At 53.5% G+C, this 25,282-nt stretch overlaps 1 protein-coding gene across 3 annotated transcripts in view; it reads left to right on the top strand.

Annotated features, from left to right (window-relative positions):
• Positions 1-25,282, top strand: part of ZNF609 (zinc finger protein 609) — a 69,392-nt gene that overhangs the window by 37,265 nt on the left and 6,845 nt on the right. For all 3 annotated transcript variants that reach the window (XM_080626056.1, XM_080626055.1, XM_080626057.1), the window contains exons 3-4: positions 15,569-15,794; positions 24,962-25,049. In XM_080626056.1, coding sequence (XP_080482182.1) covers positions 15,569-15,794; positions 24,962-25,049 — 314 coding nt within the window. The remainder of the gene's footprint in view (positions 1-15,568; positions 15,795-24,961; positions 25,050-25,282) is intronic.

The following is a 25,282-nucleotide window of genomic DNA, read 5'->3' as shown; positions in this document are numbered from 1 at the left end:
GCTGCCAGGCCTGATGAAGAGGAGGGTTAGTTAGGTGAGAAGGCTGCAAACTGGTGGGTGGACAATTCCCATGGATGCTTTCCTCATTTGTCTGCCTTCCTTTCAGGGAATTCCACCTGGGAGTCAGACCAGCAGCTCCTGCTTGGTTTCCCCTTTGAAGGGTTTTGTTCCAGCTGCCGGTGCTGCTGCGTTCAGACTTCTCCTTAAGCATCTGATTCTGATGGCTCAGGATGCAGTGAAGCTGGTCATGGATCCTGGCACTTGTTTTGCTGCTTTCCTGGCATCCCAGCGCATCTGCTTTCCAGGCTGTGTGTGGGGAGCTGCGAGCTGTGGGATTGAGGCACTGAAGAACAATGTCTGCTGGGGATGAGCCTTGCTCTCCTGCTGGCTGTGGTCGGTGGCACTGGGCTGTGCTATGGTGCCCTTGCAGACCAGAGCCCCAGCACAGTGGTGGGAGGCCCCATCTCTGGTCTCTGTCTGCCCTTAGTGGTGTTTGCCTGACCTGGGGTTTTGTGATGACTTGTGGATCTTGGGAAGCCTATGGGAGGCTTTGTGCATGAGGAAGGCTCAGGGTCCTCCATTTGGAGCTAAGAGATGACTTCAGGAAAAGGAGTTGGGGCTTTTCCCAAAGCACAAAGGAATCCACGTTAGTGAAGTGGGTATAGTGCAAGAGATGCTCCAGAAGCAGGATGCAGCAGGTGAGGTGACTGCAGCTGTGGATGTAAATAGTGCCCCTCTCCTTAGGGAAAAGAGTAAATTACTTCCCTTTGCTTGCTGCATCCCTTTCTCCCAGTGCCCTGTTCTCCCTCCTCTTCTCTGCTGTTAATTGCTTAGTGGTTGCTGACGCAATTAGACCAAGATGTGTCTGCAGCCACTGTGCTCGCTCTCTCCTGGGCCTGTGTGCGGGGAGGGGAGAGCTGCTGGCTTGAGGAGGCAGCTCGGGGCTGGGTTCTCCATGAGAGGGGCAGGGCTGGGGCAGGGTTGTCTCTGCTGGCCTGAGAAGGTGCTGTTTGGCTCTCACTGCTCCTGAGGATGTGCACAGAGCAGAACCTGGATGGATTCTTGCTGCTGATGTCTAAGGGCTGGAGCTGCCATGCTGCGGTGGTGATGAGTGATGGGTAGCACATCTTGCAGGGCTGGGGAACGTTTGTGCAGCAGCTAAAACTGAATGACTGATGGGTAACGGTCCCTTGGCTTTCGAGGGAAGAAGAGTGGCAGCCGTGGACCATGGAAGGTGCTCACCCAAAGGAACAAGGCCTGGGCTCAGTAATCTCAGAGGCCAGCAGCTGCAGGGGCTGCTGGCATAGAGGCAAGAGAGGCCACAGAGACATTTGTGCTGCTGTGGGTGGGAAGGGACGAGCTGATATAATGGAGAAAGGCTTTTCTCTGCTACCAGTCTGCATCCCACATCTCACCGTGCTTACATAGCTCTGCCCAGGGCATGACCCCAGCTGGTGCCCTCCTCTCTGGCTCTCAAGCCTTGTATGTCTTCTGGTCTCTTTGCTTGCTTCTTCTGGAAGTTGGTGCCGCTCCTCTAGCGCTGCCCTTTGGTGTGTCGCTTTGGCTTTTTATATCTTGTTTGTGTCTCTCGTTCTTCAGATCCCCTTCTCCATCGTGTCTGTGATGATGCTTCCCCCATGTGAAGGGAGTAATTTCTTGGCTTTCTACCAAGTTTTATGTCTTTAATCCTGTTGAATCCCTCCTAGCACCATGTCCTGTCCTAGTCCCCATGCAGCTTTGCTAAGGCTTTCATCCCTGCAGCCATCAACTGTCTTCTCTGAGGCAGTGCCCTTCAAATGTCAGCATTTTGTCTTTATTCTTCATGGCCAAGAAGCATCTCTGGGGTTTGACATACCCGCTCTGTCCTTCTCCTCTCCTGGCAGCCTCTGCTGCTGGGCGCGTTTGATCCCTCAAGCAGGGGCCCTCATGAAATCAGCTCTGGGGCTGCATGGCTCCTCCACACTGCTGTTCTTTGCTTCCTAACTCCTTTTTTGCCCTGTGCCTCTGCTTTCTTGGTGGGAGTGGGTTGGGTTGTCCAGGGACAATGTCATTGGGTTGTGCTACTGGGGTGTGTTGTGTTGCAGCTCCTTGGTTGTCCCTGCATGAGGTATGTGATGATGTTCAGGGGACGTATCTGCTATGGAGAAGAGCTTGGTGATGTTTGAAGGGTGCCTGGCACTTTTCTGCCTCTGCTTGATGAAAGCCACCATCAGGTGCAAATGTTGACCCAAAGTGATGGGTACTGGGAGCAGGAAGGGCTTTTGCTGCCTGCACTGCTCTGAGCACAGGGGTTGCCACAAGCAGCCATCTCTCCATCTGCCTCTTGCCTTCGTGTTCACCTTCCTGCCTGCTCCCAGGGTGTCCCACGGGTGTGCACAGCCCTGCTGCTCCCTGGCCAGTGTCCCAGCCTGGGACAGCCCAGCTGGCAGCACACAAGCAGCCCACCAGCAGGCCCTGGCAGCCTGGAGCTGCTACTTGGCACATTTGGGACCTTCTCCCTCCGTCCAAATAATGTCTCATGTGAGTATTGTTAGTAAAAAGCTGTCATTCCTTTCCAGTAGGTACAAGGTAAGAGTAGATGAGTGCGTACAGACACACCACTCCCATGATTTCGAGAGAGTGATTAGTGTGATTAGAGGTCAGATGGGTTTATTACAGTCAGAAGTGCATTTCTGCTGCTTCAGGCTGAGGTAGAGGTATCTAAAGCTCTTGGTGGTAGTCCTGTAGCTTCCAGTGTAGGCTCTGGAAGGCCATGCCATTGGTAATGGGGAATCCTCTCTTAGGAGGTGCTGTTGAGTCATGACGCTGGTCCAGGACAGGCATGTGACAGGGACATTCCTAGGAGGGGCTCTGGTATTTTATCTTGTCCCACGTGCCTTGATTTTGTATTTTGGGTTTTTTTTTAACTCTCTGAGAGCCTGGACTTGGAAAAAAACCCAAAAAATCCCAATTATTAATCCAAGGCCAGAAACACTGTGGGACCGGCCTCCCGAGGAGCCTGGAAGTGTGGAGTAGTGGGGTCCCTGCGTTCTTTTTATGGAGCAACCAGAAGGATGACTTGAACAGCATGTGATGCCCACCCCTGGCCTCCATGCCAGCTCTGAGCCCTTGGTGGAGCCCAGCTGTGAACCCTCAGCATCTCTTGAGCAAGCTGACTTTTTAGTTGTCCCTCCAAGCCAACTGGAGGGTGTGGAAGGCCCACGGGGGCAGCTGAGGAGCTCCCTGATCCCTTCCCAGCTCTCATCAAGGCAGGAGGGGAGGATGGAGGAGGTGGAAACACACAGCCACAGGTGATTAACTCCAGTGCATGCTCCCTCTTGACCTCTTTTGCCGTGGAATTGCTCTGTGCAGCTGTGGGAGCCTCTCTGCAGGCACAGGGGTGCTTGGCAGCTGCAGTGGGCTTCCCTTGCTGAACCCGTGGCTGCTTTCCCAGGCCAGCCGGGGTGCTCAGGGTGCAGCATCAGCGCTTCGTGTTCCTGCCAGGGGCTCCTCTCTGCCCCTCTTGATGGGCGTAAAGCCCCTACAGGCTCTGGATTACAGCTCCATTGTGTCTTGCTGGGCAGGACTCACGTTCTCCTCCACAGGCTGCCTGTTTTGGATGAGAGCACTACGACCCCTCTCAGTCCAGGACAACAGCTGATTCTTAATGATGGGTATCCAAGCCAGGGCCGCAGTGGCCAGCGAGGCCTGATACGTGGCAAGGTGCCCTGAGCGTGGTGTCCTAGGTGCTAAAATACCCTTATTTGTTGTTATTCTGCTCTTTCTCATGACATAGGATTGCTCTGCTTTAGCTGGCTGTCAGTGTGAAGAATCAATGACATTTCGAGAGGGCAGGGAATAAAAGCGGTGAAGATCTGGGCCTGGTGGGTCTGTCTCTAGCAGCATCTTTGCCTTGTTTCTGGGATGCCGGCTGAAAATCCCGCACGTCAATTGACCATGACCCTGGCTGAATGTGACCTGTGTGCCTGCCAGCCCTGGCAGCTGGTTTCTGCACACGTGTGTCCAAAAGGTGCTGCTGGGTGAAGGAGGCACAGCGGCTGCTGGCATCGGGCAGTGGCTTTTCAGTGGTGACTGTTTTGTGTCTTGTTTCAAAACAAGCGTTGTGCTTTGTTCAGTGGCAAAGGGGAGCGATTTCTCATTAGCTGGAATTCGGTGACCCGTGGGTATCCCTGTGTGCAGGCTGAGAAACTAAGGTTAGAGGCTAAAAAACCTTTCTGGAGCTTAATTGGGCTGGAAGAAAGCTTCAGCCATGGGTGGTGTCAGCATCCCCCTTTGCTGGGGGCTTACTTGGGTTTCAGATAGAAGCTCTTGCCCTCTCTATGGTCTGGAGGAGCCGATGAAGCAGCCTCTTGAAGCTGCTTTTCTATGGAATGCTCTCAAGGAGGAGCATGGCTGCGGGCAGCATTATCCTGTCATGTGAATTGCAAAGCCCTGCTCTCTTAGATGTGCTGAAAGCCCCCAGCCTGGCTGCAGCTCTTGGCTGTTGGGTAGCCTGCAGGTGATGAGTTATGGGCTGGCTCGGCTCTAGCTCGTCTCCTCTCCCCAGGGCTGCTCAGCTTCCTGCCATCGATCGATTGCTCCTCTGCAGCCAGCGGCTGTCAGCACAAAACCTGCTGGGTGAGACCTTGAGGCATCGCATCCCTGCTGTGTCCAGCAGCGTGGGGTTTGCAAGGTGCCGCGCTTGACGCAAGGGTGTGTTTATGGCAAAGGCAGCGCAGGAGAAGCTGGACCCAGGAGGAGTGCCCAGGGCTTGACTCGTGCTGCATGGGGAGGTCAGTGGGAGCGAAGGTGCCTCACTCGACACTGTTGTGCTCAGGGTGTTAAAAATGGGCTGTGTTGAATGCTGCAACTCTGAGCAAAGCTGCGTTACTGATCCGGTGGGTGCAGAGCAGACTTGTACTGCAGGAGGGTTCACTGGCAAAGTCCAGCGTGGGGTGGGATGTTCTCCCAGCATGGTGAAGCCCACGCTCCTGGGCAGAGCCTAGCTCAGCTCATCTTCCTCCTTGCGAATGCTTTTGATCAGGCCAGAGGCACCGAGAGACATTTGAAGCAAAGACAGGAAAGCTGCTTTTCACCTCCAAGGCTGGGATTAAAATCCAGAGTGATGGTGTGTGATGGGAGCCCATGGGCTCACATGCAGAGCTCATACCTCCTCCTCTTGCAGCTCACCAGTAGAGATTTCATGGCAGTGTGAGCACGTGCTGTGCTGCCTTGGGTGGTGTGTGCGACTGTCATTGTTCTGCCTGGGGGCTGGAGAGACAGCAGCTTGATTTCAGGCACTCTGAAACCTCAGGAACTGGCTTGGAGACTCTTCTATCAAAATGGCAGTGTCCTGCAGGTGCTGATGCCTGTGTGTTCCTGGTGGGAGCCGATGGACACGGATGTCAGCCATTGCTTGAGGGACTGAGGAGAACACAGTGTGCACCAGCCAGAACAGGAGTATTGGCTTGTGCTGCTTCAAATATGGCACGTTTGAAACACATTTGGTGGAATCCTGGGATCTGGGGAGTGAGGGGAGATGCAGTTCTGGGACCCAGCACAAAAAGTGGAGGTGTTTGTCATGCCTCATCTTAGTGTGAGGAGGTTTCCATCTTGTGCGCAAGGAGACGTGGCGCTGGGAACCTCTGGATGTGAGTCCCCAAAGGGCAGCGTCGCGCTCGTCCCTGCTCTCAGCCACACTGCATGGGACACGCGTGGTGACACCCTCCTCTTGCTCCCACACCCAAATCACCCACCCAGATCATGTGATTTGGCTTATTTCTTGCTTGCTCCTCTCCTGTAGTCTCCCCATGAGGCACTGGAGCTGGTCTGTGTCTGGAAACCAGCAAGATCTCTCTTGACAGCTTGAGCAAAACCTACAAGAGGAGGAGATGAGAGCCAAGAGGGCAGCTTCCTAAACGTGCAGCCTGCAGGGGCTGGGATTGTGAAAATCATGCTAAAATAGGTCTTTAATATTACATAGAGAGAAGGAAGATGTCTCTTCTTGCCTGAGGGATGAATAGATCTGAAACTCCTCTTAGACTTTGCTGCTTATCGCATCTGAAATACGTTTGTGTCACCCTGGAATTGAGCCTCTCCAGAAGCCATGGATCCCTGGCTACAGCGTGTGTGTAAAACCCTCCTGCTCGTGTAGTGTATGTGTGGTGTGCTGACACGTCTCCAGACACAGTGCCCCAGGAATGGATGTGTTGCATTTCCCCCAGACTGTAGCTGCCTGCACCCTGTGGTCTGGACAGGGGAATGAGAGGTGATGCTTCTCAGCATGCCGCCAAGGTGAGTGTCCCCTGGTGCCTCATAGCGATGCTCCCTCAGTGCTACATCTCCGGGACCTGTGTAGGTAGCTCAGGAGATGCACCCCACTTTACAGGAACCTTGTGTCATCTCCTTCCCTCCCACCTCTTCCCCCAGCAAATGTTATAGGTACAAGCACTGAGCACACAGCTTGGCTTCTCATGCCTTGGAGATGAATCCGCAAGGACCAAATGTTGTTTGTAGCCTCAGGCTATTGGGTTGCTTGTGCAAAAGAACTGCTCAGAAAAAGATCCAGCTCCAACTGCAATTTGTAGGTAGACTGATGCAATGAGAGAAGGATTTTTTCTTATCTGCAGACTTCTGTGCTGAAGCTGCTCTCACATCACAGCGATGCTCTTTACCATGGTTGAAGTATGGAAGAACATCAAGAGAAAATAACTCTGCCAGAATACGGCCATCCTGAGATTTACTGGTGCCTTGTCTGAACTTGGGCAAGCCCCAAACTGCTGGATGGTGGCGCTCAGGGAGAGGACGAGGATCGCTGCTGTGTCTTGGGAGCACCATGAATGTGGTGGTTGGTGATTTGGGGCCCAGCATGGGGGGGAACTGGGGTGTCACTGGGTGTTGAGGTGCTGAGGGGGTGCCATGGGGAGTGATGTGGGTGCCTTGTGGTACCTTGTGGTACCTTGTGTAGTGGGTGCCTTGTGGAAGGAGGAGGGCAGTGGAAGGGATGAAGGATTTTCCCACTTGGAAAATATTGGTGTGCTTAGGAACAATTTCACTCCAGGAAGCTGTGGCCAACATCTTTCTTAAATGTTCCTATCCTTGATTCAGCTTATTCCTCCTGCTGTCACCCTCTGCAACACCCTGTGTAATTCCTCTCTCTCCTTTTGATGTTTTCACCCCCCTGGTGTTTGTCGATTACGACGATGTCCCTATGTAGCTGTCACTGAACCAAGTTGTCCATATTTAGCTCTTTAATCTCCTCTTCCAAGCCGGTCCCTTCAGCCTTGTTATTTTTGTTTCTCTTCTCTGAACTTCCTCCAATTTGCCTGTGTCCTTTCAAGTAATGAGATGTCCAGAGCTCAGTGCAGCCGCTGCTCTCCTGAGAAGAGCCATCAGGAAAAAAATAGGAAATTCCCCCTTCTCCCATACTGTGTCCCAGGTGACTGGGTTGGGAGAGGCAAGGAGGGTTTGGTGGGCTCAGTGCTGTTTGTTGCTCCTGGCTCTGCCTCAGGGTCTTCTTTGCAAGCTGGTCTCACTCCATTAGTACCTGAGTTCCCGGTACTGTGGGGAATAGGACAAGTGTAGCCAAGCCAGCTTGGAGACACTGCTGTGCACCTCTGTGCCATCTCAGTGTTGAGAGGAACCCCAGGTCACGTTGCATGGGCAAAGACCGAGAGGGTAGATTTAGCTTTGACATAAATTTTTTCCGATGAGGGTGCTGAGGCGCTGGCCCAGGGTGCCCAGAGAAGCTGTGGCTGCCCCATCCCTGGCAGTGCTCAAGGCCAGGTTGGACACAGGGGCTTGGAGCAAGCTGCTCCAGTGGAAGGTGTCCCTGCCCGTGGCAGGGGTTGGAGCTGGATGAGCTTTAAGGTCCCTTCCAATCCAAACCAGTCTGGGATGCAAAGATGTCATCATGGAGATAATCCCCTTCTGAATCATTGCAAGGACCACCATGGAATAATGCTCAACTGATGTATGTATGTCTGTAACTCTGTATCCCCACGGCTTTTCTTGCATAGTGACTCCAAGTGTGACTGATGCTCTTGGATCCAATTGCAGCCCTTGGATGTTGGGAGATGCAAACGATGCTGTAGTTCTGGCTGTTGTGGAAGGTACAGCTGTCCCATGTACAGCTTGGCTGATGAAAACAACTGCAAGTCAAGCCCATCTTCCACCTAAAAGGTCCTTCCGAGGACCTTCTGTGAAAACACAAGGGCCTTTTTTGCATTATCTGTTGCTCTTTACCAGGTGTAAAAGTTGGTTTCTTAGTGGTGTAATAAAACCACATCTTGCATGTTGGTTGTGTTGCCCGTCATGGGTACTTTGTCTCGGCAGCAACAGATGAGTGGTTGCAGTGGCTTGTGGGCTGGGCTTTGTCCCTTCTCACCTAGGAGTTAGTGCTAGCAGTGCAGTTGCTCTGGGTACTGGGGTGGTGGGGAGAAAGGTGGTCCCTGTGTACCCAGAAGCAGAGCAACCCATCCTAGCTGAGGTAGTGTGAGCCCAGCTCATTTCTACTGCAAGTCTTGAATCCATCTCCTCCCTTCTGCTAGAGTCCAATTTTATACTGAGATTGTTAGTAAATCCTGAGCTGTCTCTTCTCTGGTTGACTTCTGTAATGCAGCTTCCCAAATATAAGAACTTTGTGCAGAACACTGTGCCTGGATGGACATGATTAATGAATGACATGATTTAATTCTGAGTGCTCTGAGGCTGCACGTAGGGGTGTGTGCTCATGTGGCCATGCCCTGCTGCTGTTGCTGCAGGCCCGGCAGCCCCAGCCTCTGGGTGGTGGAGGTTTAGACTTGCAAGAGAGAGGTGGAGAAAAATGAGGTGAAAAAATGAAGAAATAGTTGAACCAAGCAGGAGGAGCTGTGACCTTTAAGATTGTCAAGGCCAACCTTTACCCCAGGAGTGCCAAGTGCACCACGAAACCATGGCGCTACATGGTAGAGGAGTTGGGTATCCTCTAAGAAGAATCTGGACCTGAGTGTTTGCATGGGGACCTCTAACTGCAATGAAACCTGCTGTCTAGGGCTCATACCTGGCATGGCATGGTAATGCTTGCAGTAGGAACTTCAGTTCAAGCCTGATATCCTTCTCCCTAAAACCAGAGGTTAACTGCTTGCTTTATAGCCTCCTGGGAGTTACAGGATTACCCACACTGAGTGCAGGACAGACCTGTTGATTTGCCTAAATGTTGGTGGCAAGCTCTGTCATGTGTTCCTCATCCCTAGAGCTGCTTGGATGGTCTTTACCAGATGAACCTGTGGCCCTGGTGCTCAGGATCCCAATGTAGGGTGAGACAGACCCCATAGGTCTCATTGTCCACCAAGGAGTTGGCAGGGTTAAAGCAACTTGCCACAAAGATGCTGCTTTTTCACGTGATTTCCTTCATGTCTCAGCGGATTGCTGTTTCAGGGTTGTCTCTAGCTGGGCTGTTCACAACCTCTGTGTCCTGGTTTTATGTAGCCAGTGGTTATCAGCGGGCTTTTAACAGTGGCTGGAGCTGCATCACACACAGCAAGTGGTTTGTGAAAGGCCTCTTGGATTTATATCCTCCTTCTGGCAGATTGATGCTCCGAGGCACTCGTGAAACCTTTCATGTTGCTCTTTTGGCTGCTCTAATGTGCTGGTCAAGAAGTGCTGGTATTAATGGTGGCTGTTTGAGTGCTGCTCGGATTTAGGCAGGAATTTCACGTGGTCCAAAGCAGAAAATGCATCTGCCTCACTGTTGTCGTGGTGTTGGTCCTCTTGCTTCTGATCTGCATGTGTGAAGGTCTTTTAGTGGGAGCAGACCAAAAAGGAAGATGGGGCTGGTTGCTTTGCAGTGGCCAGGAAATGACAGCTGATGAATGCATCATGAGCTGAGGGGTCCAGGGACTTGAAGAGCTGTCTTCTGCAAGAAGGTTGGGTGCAGCACTGGGACTGTGCTGAGGAGCCAGTTCCTGGGGAACAGATCATGGCCTCCAGCCCAGAAAGCAAGAAGATGACCCGAGTATCCATGAAGGGAGGGCTGCACTGGTGTTTGAGAAGGTCCTCAGGAAATGCATCTGCTGTGTCTCCTGTTTCTGCTTGGGTAGAGGTTTGTGGTTATCTTGTTGGGTTTGGAGGAAAGAAAATAAATAAATGTAAGACTTTGCCCCATGGTGGTTGTTCCGCTCAGCATCCTTGCTTGAGGGACACGTGGCTGGTGTCAGCTGGATGCAGAAGCCATGCTTAGTGTGGTGCTGGCCATGTTGACAGTAGCATGGGCACAGTATTGGGGGCTGAATGTGAGACACTAGGGTCCCAGTGGGAAGTTGCTTGCTGTCATTTGAGGCTTCCTGCTCAGGCAGCACTGCTGGAGGTGAGGATGACTCCGGTGGCCAGAAGCAGCCCCTGCGTGGGACCAAAGAAGAAGGGGCCAAAGGCTGTGTTGGTCAACACGAAGGATGCTTGCAGCCGTCTGTGGTCAGGCTCTATGCTTCCAACCATCTCTGCCCTCCCTTGAGTCAGACACATCTCTAGTGCATCTCTGCATTGGATCTTTCCCCTTTTCATCACCAACCCAGCTGCTTCATGTTTTAATTCATACAGGAGGCGAGCATTGGTCTGGACCAATGCACAGAGGTCCCAGCTTGGATTTTCTTTTTCCATGTTTCTCAGTCGTGTCAACTGTCCCCTTTTGTCACTGCTCTTCGCTACCTCTCTCCTAATGGAGACACCTTTCAGGGTATTTTTACCTTCTTGGAGAAGATCTGATAGTCTTGTAAGTGGTTGGAGCAGGTGACTTGGTGCCAACACGTCTGTCTTGGATACTATTCCTGGCTTTATTGAAGATGCAGTAATATGCAAGACTGTGCCTCTGTGGTGTCTGCCTCCTCTTGATCTTGAAACACTGCAAGCACTGAGATAAGACTGGTTGTGTTCACGCAGGGATTTTATTCCCTTCTCTGCTGGGGAGCAGAAGCGGCTCGTTGGAGGTCATGCTGGGTGATACTTACATTTACCCAGCAGTGTGGCCAGGGTTGATACAACTGCTTGGATCACCTGGGTGTTTAGATCAGTTCCTCGTCACTGGCGTGGTGGGAGGTTGTACCTTGTACCCTGATGTGCTCGTTAACCATGACCAGGTCTGTTTTCAGCAGTGGGATGTGAGCTTCTTGCAGAAGTCCTTGTTCAGGCTTTGGTTCTTGTGGCCTGCTTACGTGTGGCCAGGGCAGACTTCCCCAGCAGGGTCCTCCCCATGTGTCCATGGTCTGTAGAAGTAACTGGCTGTTTATTTAAGCTGGCATCTTTCCAGGGAAGGGAACCTTTGTTCTTAAACAAACTTCTGGGTTTACATCTTGATGTCAGCAGCCTCAACCTCCAGTGAGAGAGAGGGGAGAGCAATGGGCAACAGTGTTGGAATTGCTGCCCCAAACCATGCTCCTGGCTCCATCCTTTACCTCCTGCTTGTGCTGCCACTGTTTCCCTGCATGTGGGGTTTTGTTGGAAGCTCTCGTTGACTGTTTTCTTGCTGTGGTCCAGAAAAATCCATGCAGCAATCAGTCAGGGTTTATGGATACATGTGCTATTCGGGGAGGGTGTCTCCTGGAGCCTCCTCCTCACTTGCTGGGGTTGTGTGCTTCCGGCGTATTGGGATGTTGTTCCTGGGGGATGTGACTGGGAGCTCTGGGTGAGTCTATTGGAGAGTACTGAGTAATGTTTACAGGTAGATTCGAGACTGAACCACTGGCGTGGTGGGCACTGATGTCTCTCCAGTCCCTGCATACCGGGCTTTGGGGGTCAGGCTGGAGAAGATTCTGGTTCCTCTTCGAAATCCTCACTGAGGTCACTGGTGATGGGGGAGGGACACCTCGGGTGCTGCAGTTCTGAGGTTTGAAGATGCCCACCAAAGATGTTCATCACTGGATGGATCTGCTCACTAATTACCTTTCTTCAAGGAGCTGGAAGTTCATGTTCCCAGGTCCTGCTCTGAAAAAGCAAAGCTGTTGGGGATGTGGTGATGGAGCAGGACAAGAGCTCCCAGGATATCAAAGCTCCCGAACACTGGGCTGAGCCATGCAGTAGTGTGGGAGGTTTGGGCTGCAGCCTTGAGCAATGCAAGTCCTGGGTTCAGCTGTAACAGTTATTTTTCTCTTTCTTAGTAGCTGGTGCAGTGCTGTGTTTTCTACTGTGATGGAACAGTTTTGGTGCATGTTTTGACTCCTGACACAGGGCAGCTGGGAGTCTGTGACCAGTACTGAGGCTCCCCCTCTCTTTTGTTGTCTCCATCTGCAGGAGTTGAAGGACTCTTCTAGATAAGAAAAATGGGCCTCTGTGCTGTGTAGCTTGTTGATGTGGACATGCGCTGGAAGCCAAGCACTGTCTCAGATGCATCAGTGATCTCAATGCTGACCACTGCAAGGTCCTTGCTGACAAGCAGGGTGTAGTTCTGTGCGTGCCCTACACCACGGTGTTATTCACACTCTCTCTGTCCTTGCAGATGCAGCACAGATATCTGTGCTGGTTGTTCTTCGCTGGGTTTTTGGCACCCTTGTTGGCTTTTATTGCTCAAAAATGCACTTTTCTTGCCTGGTTGACTTTGATTATTGGGAGCAAAGCAAATAAACGGGAGTGGGTGCTCTAGGTGGTTTGGGGGTTGGCATCAATATTAATATGGTGGTTTTATTTTTGCTGTGCCCTCTTCTCTTTCTCCCGTTAGCTAATTGCTGCTGTGGAGTCCCTTAATGGTGACTGATGCTAACGAAGCTGCTCTGGCACCGCTCTAAGATGGCAGGAGCTGCTTTGTGTGCATCCCTCCACGCTGGCACTGGCTGCTGTGCTTCCCTTCCCATGGGACCCCGTCCCACCTTGGAGTGTGGGTTGTGTCGAGGGGTAGGTTTTAATCCCCCACCCAGAGGGTAATGCCCCTGGACTGGCACTCCCCGGGTGCTGGTGGATTTGCTTTTCCCCCATCAAGTAGCGCTTGTGCTGGCCGCCGCCGCTGCCTGGGCTTGGCTCCATTCCACTTCTGTCTTCGGCAGTGGTGAAAGCACGTTCCTCGTGATGGGAAAGGCTCCGCAAGGAACACAAAGGGCTTTCATTAGGGGAGGCAGTGGCAGGCGGATGCGGACGGCCAGCGCCGGTACGGGGAAGCTTCACCCCATGTAGCTCTTGCAGAGGGGTTGCTGGAGGCAAACCAAGTTCTCTCCAGCATTGAGCATGTAGCAGCCGCGTTTGCACTCGCCAGCTTTTCATCTTAGAGCCTACCTGGCAAGGGAAGAGAAAGAAATTCTCCTTCTGCAAAGGGGATTTAGGGCCCAGCAGCGTTAAGTGCTTTGCTCAGGGGGTGGTGTGCGTTGGAGCTGAAAGCCAAGAGGGTGCAGGGCTTGCTTTGGGGAGCTGGAGATGGCAGCCCAGCCTTGCTAGCTGGAGGAGATGTGAGGGCTGCTGCTTGAGGGTATGAATGCTGCCCAGCGCCCCGGTGCCAGCGACACCCTTGGCTGCTGGCCTGGCAGAGGGAGCTGGATGCCTGCTCATGGTGAGGCCCAGGCTGCCTCAGCTCCCCCCAGCCCTCCTGCAGCCACCAGTGGGTGAATCTCCTGACCTTGCTCGATAAAGCAGGAGGATGAAAAGCCGTGGCACTGGGAGATAAGACACATGCAGGGAGGGATGAATTCAGGGATTGATGCATTTGTCTCTTCCTCCAGTGTGGCTTTCGGCTCTTTTCGGATGTGTCCCTGTGAGGCAGCTCTGTTCTCTCCTCACCTTGGAGAGCCACCCTGGGCCCTTTTATATTGCTCTTGAGCTTCAGGCAAGGGAGCAGGAGCTGCCTGGTGTCCCCATGGCTGCTGAATGAGGCTCTGTTTGTTCCAGTGCAAAGTGAAATATGAAATCCTCTCAAGCCGCCTCGCTTATTAGCGAGATCTCAGCGAGCTGCTTATTATGCACCATGGCATAATGCAGATTAGGAATGTGACCAGGCGATAATTAGCAGAGCTGGAACTGTAATTAAACACTCCTGTGCTGTGCTGGGCTTTCTGTTGCAAAGTGGGAGGAAGCTGAATGGCTTCAAACCTGCAGGTCCTTGGAGCTGCTGCTCCTGCGGTGACAGGGAGCTCCCCATCACTGCCCAGGCTCTGTATGCTCCCACCAGCGCCAGGCAGCCCTACTGCTTCCTCTTCAGCTATTTCATTGCTGGAGCCTTGCTTTTGGCTTGCAGAAGGTGGCATTGATGAGCAATTTGTTTGCTTTAGCCCCTTCAAAAGAACGTCACTGCAGCTTATCATCCTGCTGAAGGATGGAGGCAGGTGAGCTAGAGAGGGAGCAGATGAGTTTGGCAGCTTATCAGGAGCAGGATGCCAGTTCAGGGTGGGAATCTGACTGTGTGGTGGCTGTCAGCATCGTTGGCCAAGGAGAGCCGGCAGCGAAGTTGAATGTGGTTGTGGACTGGTGTCTGTGTCCACCCTTGGTGACCAGGAAGCTTGGCCTCTCCAGGGTTATAATCATCTCTCCTCAGCAGGGACTTAGGAGGACATCTCTTGCTGCAGTGCTGGATGCTCTAGAGGGATCTTCCCCTGCTTGAAACCAAAACCCAGGTCAGCACTCGCTGATGATTTGGTTAGTTTCCTCAGTCTGCTTTTCTTCTGAGGTTCCTTGGTGTCTTAACAAGATCATAAACCATAAAGAGAGGAGGTCTGAGCAGAGGAAGAGCAGCTAGCCCCAGAACTGCTGCACATCCTCATGAACCATGGCGAGGGGATGACTGCCTGCAGCTGGCTTGGCTGATGAACCCTGAAGGACAGGAAGGTCTCCACCCTACCCTTCCCTTGGCCAGCAGCAAAATCAGCCCATCAGCCATCCTTCTCCCAACACTGCTGCAATCTGCTAGCGTGGCAGTGTGGCCAAGGACTTTGGCTTGTCAGCAGCAGGGTGACTTGGCCATGATTTCACTTGGCATGTTGGCTTGTTGGCTTTCCAAGCCCAGCTCTGGCTGTGAGATATGATTTCCATGCACAAGGAGAGCTCGATGACTGACGCACTGGCCTTTGCCGTCTGCCGGATCAGGCTCTGAATTGGATGCTTATGCAGAGAAGAGGGATGTGATCTGAACATCTGCATCTTCAGGTGGTCCCAGGTTGGGGTTGGGAGGAGGAGGGTGTTGGTTTTGATGGGTGCTGGCGGGAGGCTGCTCCTCGTTGGTCCTGTCCTGCCAGTTGTTTTTTTTCCTAATGAGCCATCAGGTCCAAAGTCATTGACTGCATTAACATCTGAGCAGTAGCCAGAGGCATCCTCACTGGGGATGATTACTCTGGCAAAAGAACTTGGCACAAACTCTTTGAAGCAGGAAAGCAGATATCTCCTGCGGAGAGACTTTTGGGTGTGATCTGTGTGACTACAAAGTGCCTGCTCTTTAGGGTTACGTGTGTATGGGCATGCCAGGATGGGAGAAACCTTCGAGATCCTTGTCCTGTGATGGGGTGTGGGACTTGAACTACCTGCTGGCACAGGCACTGGGAAGGTGGCAGCCTGGGCTTGAGGTTCTCCAGGAATGTAGGTGCTTGTTGGTACTTGTTCTCCTTCCCATATTCCCAGCAGTGACCGGCATGTTTCTCCTTCCCCACAGATGGAGTCTCCAGTCTCCACGCCTGCGGTGCTGCCCTTGCACCTCCTTGTCCCCGTTGTCAACAATGACATCTCATCGCCTTGTGAGCAGATCATGGTACGCACACGCTCGGTGGGAGTGAACACCTGCGACGTGGCCCTGGCCACCGAGCCCGAGTGCCTGGGCCCCTGCGAGCCTGGGACCAGCGTCAACCTGGAGGGCATCGTCTGGCAAGAGACAGAGGATGGTAAGTGTCCCCGGAGAGCTTTTGCTCTCCTACAGTATCATTATGGAGTTATGGCAATCCCTTCCTTCCTGTGTCCCTGCTCTGTTGCTTGTTGGCACAGCCTGGGCTTTCCATCTGCTGTCGAGGTGGCCAGGACAGAGGAGCTGTGTGGGAGCAGCCCTTAATCTGTCCAGCAAAGGGAGTAATGGGCCAAAACTTGCGTCAGACCGCGCATTGCGTTGCCCCCTTGCCCAGACATTGGGTGAAAGATCTAAGCTGCCATTTCTCTGCCTTCCTGCGAGAGCTGACTTGTTCTGGAGGTGCCAGCAGGGGAGCTGTGCCAGCCTGCACGGGAACTCATCGGAGTTGACTTCAGTTCTGCTTGGCAACCCACAGGTCTGTCACAAACCCGCTCAAACCCTGGGAGGCAGCAGCAATCTCCCGCTGGATTAAAACACCCCAGCGGAGCTCTCAAATGGACTCGGCGGGAGATCAGGCTCTCGCCTCTCGTGCCAAGCCAATCCAGTCTTGTTTTCCGCTGGAGCTCGTCTCATCTGTGCACAGCTTGCTTTGCTTTCTCAGGGCCTTTGATGGGTTTTTGTTGCTGTTGGGGCTCTGCCAAGTAATGCAGGGATGAATAGGTGGCTCAGTGGACCACGGCGAGTGCTGGAACCTGGCCTTCCCTCCGGTCTTGTTGGGATGCTGGAGGTTTCTGCTTCTGAAGGCCTGGGGGAAACTCCTCATACTTGTGTCTGACTTCAGCTCGGGCTGGAAGCAGAAAGAGAGCCCAGAAGCACACAGGTGAGAAAGAGCAGTGGTGTGGAAGTTCGTCTCAGTTGGGTATCCAAGAGCTCCTCTTGGACATCTGCTCCTACTCTTCCATCACTGTGGCATGCAGAGAATGAAGCTGTTGTTGGCCTTTGCTCACCGGCTGCTGCTCCCTGCAATTGTCTTTGTTACCTTTGACGGAAGCTGAACTGAAACCTGCACTCCCAGGAGCTGCTACCAGAGGGATTCCCTTCTTGTCATGTGCTCTGGGAAGCTGGGGATGGTCCCAGTTTGCCTTTTTTTTCTCCCCACTGGGAAATAGGTTTTGAAATGGTGGTTGGTGCAGGGCCAAGTGCTGTGATGGCCCTTGATGTGGGGATGGTGAGCACTGAAGTCATTCCCATTAGGAAAAGCATCGTAATTTAAGCTATCTAGGAAGAGGGGAGTGCATGGATCATGCTGGAGCAGGCTGGAACGTGCTAGGTTGGAAATGGGGACATCCACACTCCTCTGCCCTCTCTGCTTCACTGTCCATTCTGTATGGAAAAACTTGTCTGGAATGAGGCAGCTGGGAGCTGCTAAGTGTTGGGTTTTCTCTGCTGCTCCAAGGCAGAAGGATGCCACACGTTGTAAAATTGGGCCCGAGGATCCTCATCTTCGGGCTCTGCTTGCTGGTGGGGATAAGGAAGCAAAAGCAGGAGTGTTCAGGAGCTCTGCTCTGCGTACCCCAGGGCTGGGGTGTCTGCGGGCGGGATATGCTTGGAGGAAACCTGCAGGAAGTCTGCTGAGCTGCCAGCACATGGGCACTGCTTGTTCTGTGTCTGCAGAGCCTTTTGGTTAGTGCCTGACGCAGTGCCTTTGGTTAGGGAAACTGAGGCACATCTGGGCTGAGTACTAGGGCATCACCACCCCCTGCTTCTGGGGCTGCATTCAAAGGTTTGTGGGGGCTCCATCCCTGGCAGTGTTCAGTGTCAGGTTAGACCAGAGCCTTGGGTGATGTGGTCTAGTGTGAGGTGTCCCTGCCCATGGCAGGGGGTTGGAGCTGGGTGACCTTACCTTTCCAACCCAAACTATTCTGTGATTCTGCAAGATGCTCGTGATGGGCAGAGGAGCCCACATGGCCATGCAAGGAGGGATGAACACAGCATCCCTGAGGCAGAGAGCACCCATGGCCAGTTCCTGGTTGAGAGGCGATTACAAGGGAGCTGTTCTGGTTTCTCCTCTCTTTTCTGCTGCATCTCACCCCACAGTGAAGTTCTGTGGCCCATCTGCTTGTCCATTGGCATTACCCCTCTCTCCCACAGGCCCTGGAGGCTCCCTGCCCTTTCGCACAGCCTGCCTATTCTTAGTCTGCTGCAATACATGCAAAGATCCTTCTCTGACGGCTGCTGCTTGGTTGCCACCTCTGAGAACAATGACTTTCATGGCCAGCCTTTCAGGACAAACCCTGGTGCTGCCTTTTGTCACTTCTGGTCCACTGTGAGCATTGGCTTTTGTTGTAGTGGCATTTCTTGTCCTTGAGTGAAAAGTCAGGGTGAAGCCATACTGTTTTCCTGCTTGTCATCTCTCTCCTGCCTTTCTGGTTTTAATGGTGAGGGTAAATGGCAATGCCAAGGAGATGCTGGACCTGCTTTCCAAGGCTGGAGCTTGTGAAATGTATAGAGATGCAGCAAGCATCTCCTGAAGGATACAGGAGGAGAAAGCTACACCAAGGGCATGTCTGTGAAGTCAAATGAGGTGCCTTCAGCACGTGTGAGCACAGCAGTGTGCCTGGAGACTATCCCAAAGATTTCCAGGGAGATCCATCTCTCACAGTGCTGCTTGTGATGCTGCAGCCTTGCTGGACTGCTCAGGAAGAACCCAGAGCATCAGGAGCAGCTCTTGGCTTGCACCAAGGATCCTTTCCAGTGGCGGAGAGGAGCTTGCTGGCTCAACTGCTTTCTCCCCAGGGGTGACATCCCTGAATCCACTGGAGTACACTGACAAAAGGTTATTTGGGCTCAGGCAGTTGCTGTTCACCAGGTTGTGTGCCCCAAAGAAGCCTATGGTTTGTTGGAGGTGTCTTCCTGCCTTGAAGGCCTCTGGAAGGGGTTGGGGAGAGGAAGACAATGTAGTTCTTTGACCAGAGCTCCTTTTTGGTAGAAAATGGCTTTTGTGTTTGCCATGGGGCTGAAAAATTCAGGAGAAAGGCTGCTAAAGCTCTGGCTTTAGGAGCCCTTAGGCAGGTTTAGGCAATGCTGGAGCAACCTCGGAAGGACAAGCTGAAGCTGACCCAACTGAGATAGGGGCATGAAGCTCTGAGGAGCTCCATGATGTCCCTCCTGCCTTGAATACCAGCTTTGTCCTCTCCCCACTAGAAAGCATGCTGCAAGATCGTGATTGCCACCAGAGGCATGCTGGTGGGCTCCCACCACCAAGTATCTCTGGGCTTTTGGTGTGTCTCCACCACTGCTCCAGGTTGGTGTTGGGCCGACGTGTGTTCTTGCTGGTGGTGGCACCGGTCGTACACGCTGTCTGGCAGCCGTGCTGGTGACACTGTCCCTTTGCCAAGCCCATCTTGTGCAGGGATGTGTTATGGAAACACCTTTGGTGAGAAGCAGCTGTCTCAGTAGTTCCCCTCATTCTGTTGGGTGTGATTTCGTTCTGCAGGAACTATGAACTGCTCTAATGACAACGGAAAGGATTGCTCTGTTCCTGCCTCATTAGCTGCTAGGTCTCCTCCATCCCCCTCAGTGGAGCTGGTGTCACCTGGCTCAGAGCACATCATCTCCTCACCTCTGCTTGTGGTGAATGGAGCAGGTCCCAGCACCACACTGGTGCTCTGTGCCGCTGAAACAAGCTGTCATCTGACACACAAAACCTTCCAGCAGCAAGGATCATGGGGTAGCAGCACCAAGAAAACAGCAACAACTCTCTGTACCCCTTCCTCCAGCTCCATGCTGGAGCTGTGGCAGTGGGTCACCCGTGGTGACCTTTGTGCACTCAAGGCGTTTGGATTGCCCTTCTGCAAACATCTCTTGGAAGTCTGATGGAGCGTCCTTGGGATCTGCAGGGGCCAGCATGGACATGTCTTTGCTTGGAGCAGGAGAGATGCAGTAGACTGGGAGAGGATGGGGAAGGATTGGAAGGTGAGAGCAGAGACTGGAAGGTTTTATCATAACCGTGAGGATGCTTGACCCCAAATTTGATAGCCTTGCAGGTTGAACGTGCTGCCTGGCCATTACCCACAGCCTTCAGTTGCGCCTCTGTTTGCTCTTTGCCTCTGGGAATGTTTTAAAAGCTGAATGTGCTAAGATTGCACTGCTTATGGGTAGGTTATGGGGCTTCAAACTGTCTCCTGCAGCATGTTCCACTCTTCTTCGCTGTGTGTGCTTGAACCCAGAAACAGGAGGTGAGTTTTTAAGGCTAATGCAGCAAGGGTGAGGAGTGGGAATATGGATTTCTCGTTGGCTTTAATGGCCTTTCCCAAATTAATGAGGGGTTGTAAATCCCCTCCAGAGTGGCTGAGCTGATGCAAAGCCTCCTAAAGCCGTGCCAGCGCGGCTGTGACCACTCTCTTCACATCGTCCAGCACCTCGCACTGGTGGGAGCATCCTCCAGCACCTCTCAGTGCCTCTGGTGCCATGGGGGTTGCTGGTGTTTCGGGCTCCTGCCTCACACCCTCCTCCTGTTTCACGGACGGGTGGGAGGCTGCGAACCCCCAAGCACAGTGCTGCAGGTCTGTTGGTGTAGAGCAGCACAGCTTTATTATGTGTCATTCCCCAGTGCTCCCCCGGCGCCAACGCTTCGTGTCTAATATCTACTGGCTTGACAGTGTGGGGAGCTGGAGGAGAGCTAATGCACCGCTTATCGCTCCTGAAGCATCTGTCAGCTTTGGACGGAGGCTGTTTTATCAATAGGTGAGCAATATTCTGCTCCAGACAGGACTATTGCTTGCTTCCATCTCTATAGCTGCCCCAGGTAATACCAGCTGGGGCTCCTGCCTTAGCCGCTGAGCCGTGGATTAAAGGACTTGTTTACAAGGAGGCTCTCGAGCTGCAAGCTGCTCTGCCGTGCTTTCCCGGGAGCTAAATAGAGTTTGATTCCTCTGCCTCCCTTCTCCAGGAGTGTAAGGATGGATGTCTGGGGTGCTCGCAGGGGCTTAGTGCTGTGGCTATGCTCTGCCTACCCTGCTAAGCCTTCAGAGGCACAAGGGTTCCCAAAATCCTGGAGGTATCCTGTAGGTATCCTGGGGTGTGAATTGATGGAGCTGAACATGAACAGCTTGTGCCCAGGCAGCCAAGAAGCCCCCAGCATCCTGGCCTGTATCAGCACCAGTGTGGCAGCAGGGCCAGGGCAGGGATTGTCCCCTTGTACTGGGCACTGGTGAGGCTGCACCTCAAATCCTGTGCTCAGTTCTGGACCCTCACTACAGGAGAGACATTGAGGGGCTGGAGCGGGGCCAGAGAAGGGCAGTGGAGCTGGTGCAGGGCCTGGAGCACAGTGTGATGGGGAAGGGCTGAGGGACCTGGGGGGTTCAGTGTGGAGAAGAGAAGGCTCAGGGGGGACCTGATCGCTCCCTGGAACTGCCTGAGAGGAGGATGGAGCCAGGAGGGGCTGGGCTCTGCTCCCAAGGAACAAGGGATGGGACAAGAGGAACCGGCCTCAAGCTGCGCCAGGGCAGGTTTAGATGGAGCTGAGGAACAATTCCTGCCCCAAAGGGTGCTCAGGCATTGGAACAGGCTGCCCAGGGCAGGGCTGCAGTCACCGTCCCTGCAAGTGTTCACACCCCGTGGAGACGAGGCCTCAGTGCCATGGGTTAGTGGTGGCCTTGGCAGTGCTGGGCGATTGTTGGACTTAATGATCTTTAAGGTGTTTTCCAACCTGGTTGATTGTATGATTCTATGGTGTTTCGGGCCACAAAGAGGGAGCTGCAGTCCCTAATCCCACATGGGTGCTGGCTTGTGTGGGTTGCAGTGGGATGTGCCATTCTCTTGCAGCATGGTGGTAGGACCTCACTCATAGTCACATCAGCAGTGTTAGCAAAGGTGGACACGTGCTGTGGAGTTTGGGCACAAACATTGAGCCATTGACTACTACCCTCTGGATGCGACCATCCAGCCAATTCCTCATTCTCCTAACAAACCATCCATCAAATCCGTATCTCTCCAGTAACCTCTCCTTGGAGTGGAGAATGCCACCAGTCGTCATCCCATTGCCTTGCAGAGATCCTCTGCACCCCAAAACTAGTGGAAGGCTAGTGGAGTGTCCTCTGTAACCGCAGGAGCAACATCTCCTTGTTCCCCACAAGGCTGGATACGCTCCTCCAACTGCTCTAGCAATCCCTGGGGTGCTTGAGGACCTGGCCTTGCTGGAGATGTGTCAGTAGCATTGTGGCTGGGTGGTTTTGAGCCATGGGATGAAGTGGCCCTGCATGGGTCTGAGAACATCCCCGCTCAATGTTGGTGCTTGGCACTGTGGTTTCTCATCAGGGTTTGGAGATGTTCTTGGCTAGGCTTTGGGGCTACATCTTTGCAAAGAGGGGAAACTCGACTGGAGGGACCTGGGACACATTTTCCCCTGATATCATAGCTCCTGGTGCCCATGACCCTAGTCTGCAAGCAGACACTATCACCTGCGTCTTAACATGGGAGAACTGTGCCCTAGCAGGGACTATGTTGGAAAGGCTTAGTCTGGTGTGATTTCGGGCTGTGTTGGGATGGAGGGCTTCATGCAGCATTGCTCTTGTCCATCCTGTGTCCCCACCAGCTGGGTGCATCTACCAAGCCTGAGCTCTGCTGTTACCGAGCACCCATGTGGGGACCCTACAAGGACCAGGTGGTGCTTTTTTGCCTCCCCCCTGTTCCCTTCATCTCATTTTCTGTTTTTACAGGATTATCTCATATGTTGCCTCCTAGACAGCAGCCTGGCACCGTCCACCCACTGTTAATTTTTCCTGCCAGAGTATGACTGCAGTGATGTGAATGCTCGGTGCACAGGATGCTGAGTGTTTGCACCCAGATTTGGATGCTGTCAATCGCTTAGGAGCTTCAAGGGTGTCACCTTGCTGTGAAACCAGATAGGACTAGAGTTACCCAAGTGGGATTCCTCTGCAAGAACATCGCCACTGGCTCTTTGTGCATGAGCACTTTGAGGCTGGGGGACGCAAGGGCATCGCCTCCTGGCTGCCCGCCCTTGCCCTGCCCATGCTGCTCATCATCCTGCCGTGGGAGGGGGACACGCGGGTGGAAAAAGCTGCTTAGGATCTATCCCCGGGGTTTAAATTGTCCTGGGTTATTGTTGGAGGATTAGGAGGGGATTTGGTATGATTGGTTGCAGCGAGTTAAATATAGGCTGGTGTGTGCTGGAGGGTTGATGCTCCAGCAGGGAAGGGAGGGATGCTACGTGCTGGCTCGCTTCACCCCTTCATCTTTCATCTGGCTCCTGTGATTGTGGTGATGGGGAAAAAGAAAATGCCAGCACGTCCTTTCTGATCTCACATGCTGGCTGCAGGATGCACGAGAGGCTGCAGTGGCTTGTTGTGCAGTTAACTTCCAGCAGCACGTCATGTCGCCAGCGTCAAAGAGGGATTGAACCGGCGCTGGCTGTGCAACAAGGAGAGCAGAGGGAGCTGGACGGGGTCTGGATTAAGGCTGCTGGTCCCTCAGCAGCTGCTTGCTCCTTCTGCACCTCCTGGGAGCATCCTGCAACAGGTCCATGGAGGTGTCCTGGGAATGGTGGGTTTGGGTTGGGGCACAGGATGTGGCCAGCTCCTTCCCTGGGTTTTAAAGAAAAAGGGGACAGGTTTCTACCTGCCCAGAAAAGCCTCATTAGGAGGAATGGAGGTAAAAACCATCTTCCTGTTGCACTCCTTGGCATGCCTAGGATCAGCATCCCCTCTTTCCCATGAATCTTTCCCTGTGTGGTACTGTGGGCTCCCAGCAGTTCATTCTGCCGATGGGAAAGTCATCTCCAGCGTCACGTCCTGAGCATGTTCTTGTTGAGGCAGGTCCCCAGCACCTTCCTCCAGACGCAGGACCCAGCCTCTCCTCATCAGCATGAGCTGGCTAGAGATCTTGCCCATGTGCTGATACTGTCTTCCCATGACCTGCTCCCGTTGGATCACCCAACACTTTTCAGAAGGAGAAAGAGAAAACCTACATTTCATTTCTCTTTCTGAAGGAGCCCCACGTGTTGGACCTTGTCTCTGTATATTATCCCCTCGAAGCCTGCAGCTGCCTGCTGGCACAGCACAACAGGGAGCATGGGCTGAGATTTATAAAGGTGCTCCAGGCACAGCTGCTCCAGGCTCCCTCCGCTCCATCCATCTCCCAGGCTGCTCGGCTGTGCATCCTGGTGCACTCATCAACCCTTGCAAACGAGTTTCCCATCTCCTGAGTGTTACCTGGCTCAGATAAATGTGCTCAGCACAGCGGACTCTGCTCCTGGTCACATCAGTTCTGCAGTAATCAGAGTGGTCCATGGCAGGTGGAAATATCCACAAAGCTGAGTGATGCTGCGGACCATGGATGATGCTGCGGCTCATTCTCCACCTCCAAGAATCGATGCCAGGGGTCTGTGTCCTCAGTGCAGGTGTGAGCCAGGCTGCGTCTCTTAAATGGGTGTGAAAAAGCTGAACCCACCGGGTTTTCAAAATGTGCAGTGCCTCTGCTGCGTGATGGGAGGCGATGTGGCCTGATGGATGGCTCTCCAGGCAGAGCTATAGGGCTGATGTGTGTCCTCGGGGGGGATGTCAGGGGGTGGGGTGTGTGTGTGCGGGACCAAAGCAAAGTGGGAGGATGAGGGTTGTTCCCCCAGCTTTCGGTTTTCCTTCCAGCGGTAGTCACTGCATGGGGATGCTTGGCTCAGCTTGCCATCTAGTGGCAGTAACAGCCTTTTCCGGGAGACCATGAGGTTCGCGTCTGCACATGGCCGGTCAGAGCTGTACTGGGGATCTGCTGCTCCTTGCTGGGGTGCACAGCCTTGCTGGGAGCGGTCTGCATTTCTCTCCAGGGGTACCCAGCCCTCACTCCCCAGAGATTGCCTTCCCTACCCTACCTGAGTGCATGTGGAGCAATGTGGATCCTCACACACACGCCCCTCCAAATCCTGCAGCCCTTTGGGAGTCAGTTGTTTTGGCATCCCCATGAAAATAGGGAAGAGCACTGAGTGGCTCAAGGAAGAGAGGTTGGGCAGGTGCCGGGGAGAGCCGTCCCGAGAGAGGGCCTGCAGTGCCCATCTCGGTGCCCCTTCAGCCTAGGGCCTGGGATCTCACCAGGGAGCCCAAGACCCCTTGTTCACCTTCCTCAAGCCCTACAGCTGAGTTCTTCCTCCTGCCGGTCTGAAAGGGTAGATCCCGCTTTACCCTTGATGCCCAGGGAAGGGCAGGACACTGGGGGGTCACACCTGGCCCTGCCTGACCCTCTCTCCTCTCCTTACAGGTATGCTGGTGGTCAATGTCACCTGGAGGAACAAGACGTACGTGGGGACGCTGCTTGACTGCACACAGCACGACTGGGCACCTCCCCGGTAAGCAGTCCCCATCACCCAGGTGCAGGAAACAGCCGCAGCCACTGGCATCCAGTCTGCTCTGCCCTGTGCTTGTGGGGCTGCCTTTGGGGGCTGGCATCTCCTCCTTGCCCAACCGGGCTGCTCCCACGGCTGTTTGTTCCCCGTGGTCATAGGATGCCTTGTCCTGGAGACTGGAGAAGTTTGAGGGTTTGGCAATGGACCCCTCTGGTTCTTTTTTACTGGTCAGTGCA

This window comes from Psittacula echo (genome assembly GCF_963264785.1).
Source record: "Psittacula echo genome assembly, chromosome: 10".
Classification (NCBI taxonomy): domain Eukaryota; kingdom Metazoa; phylum Chordata; class Aves; order Psittaciformes; family Psittacidae; genus Psittacula; species Psittacula echo.
Note: the sequence above shows the minus strand (reverse complement) of the source record. Positions and strands in the feature narration are given on the sequence as shown.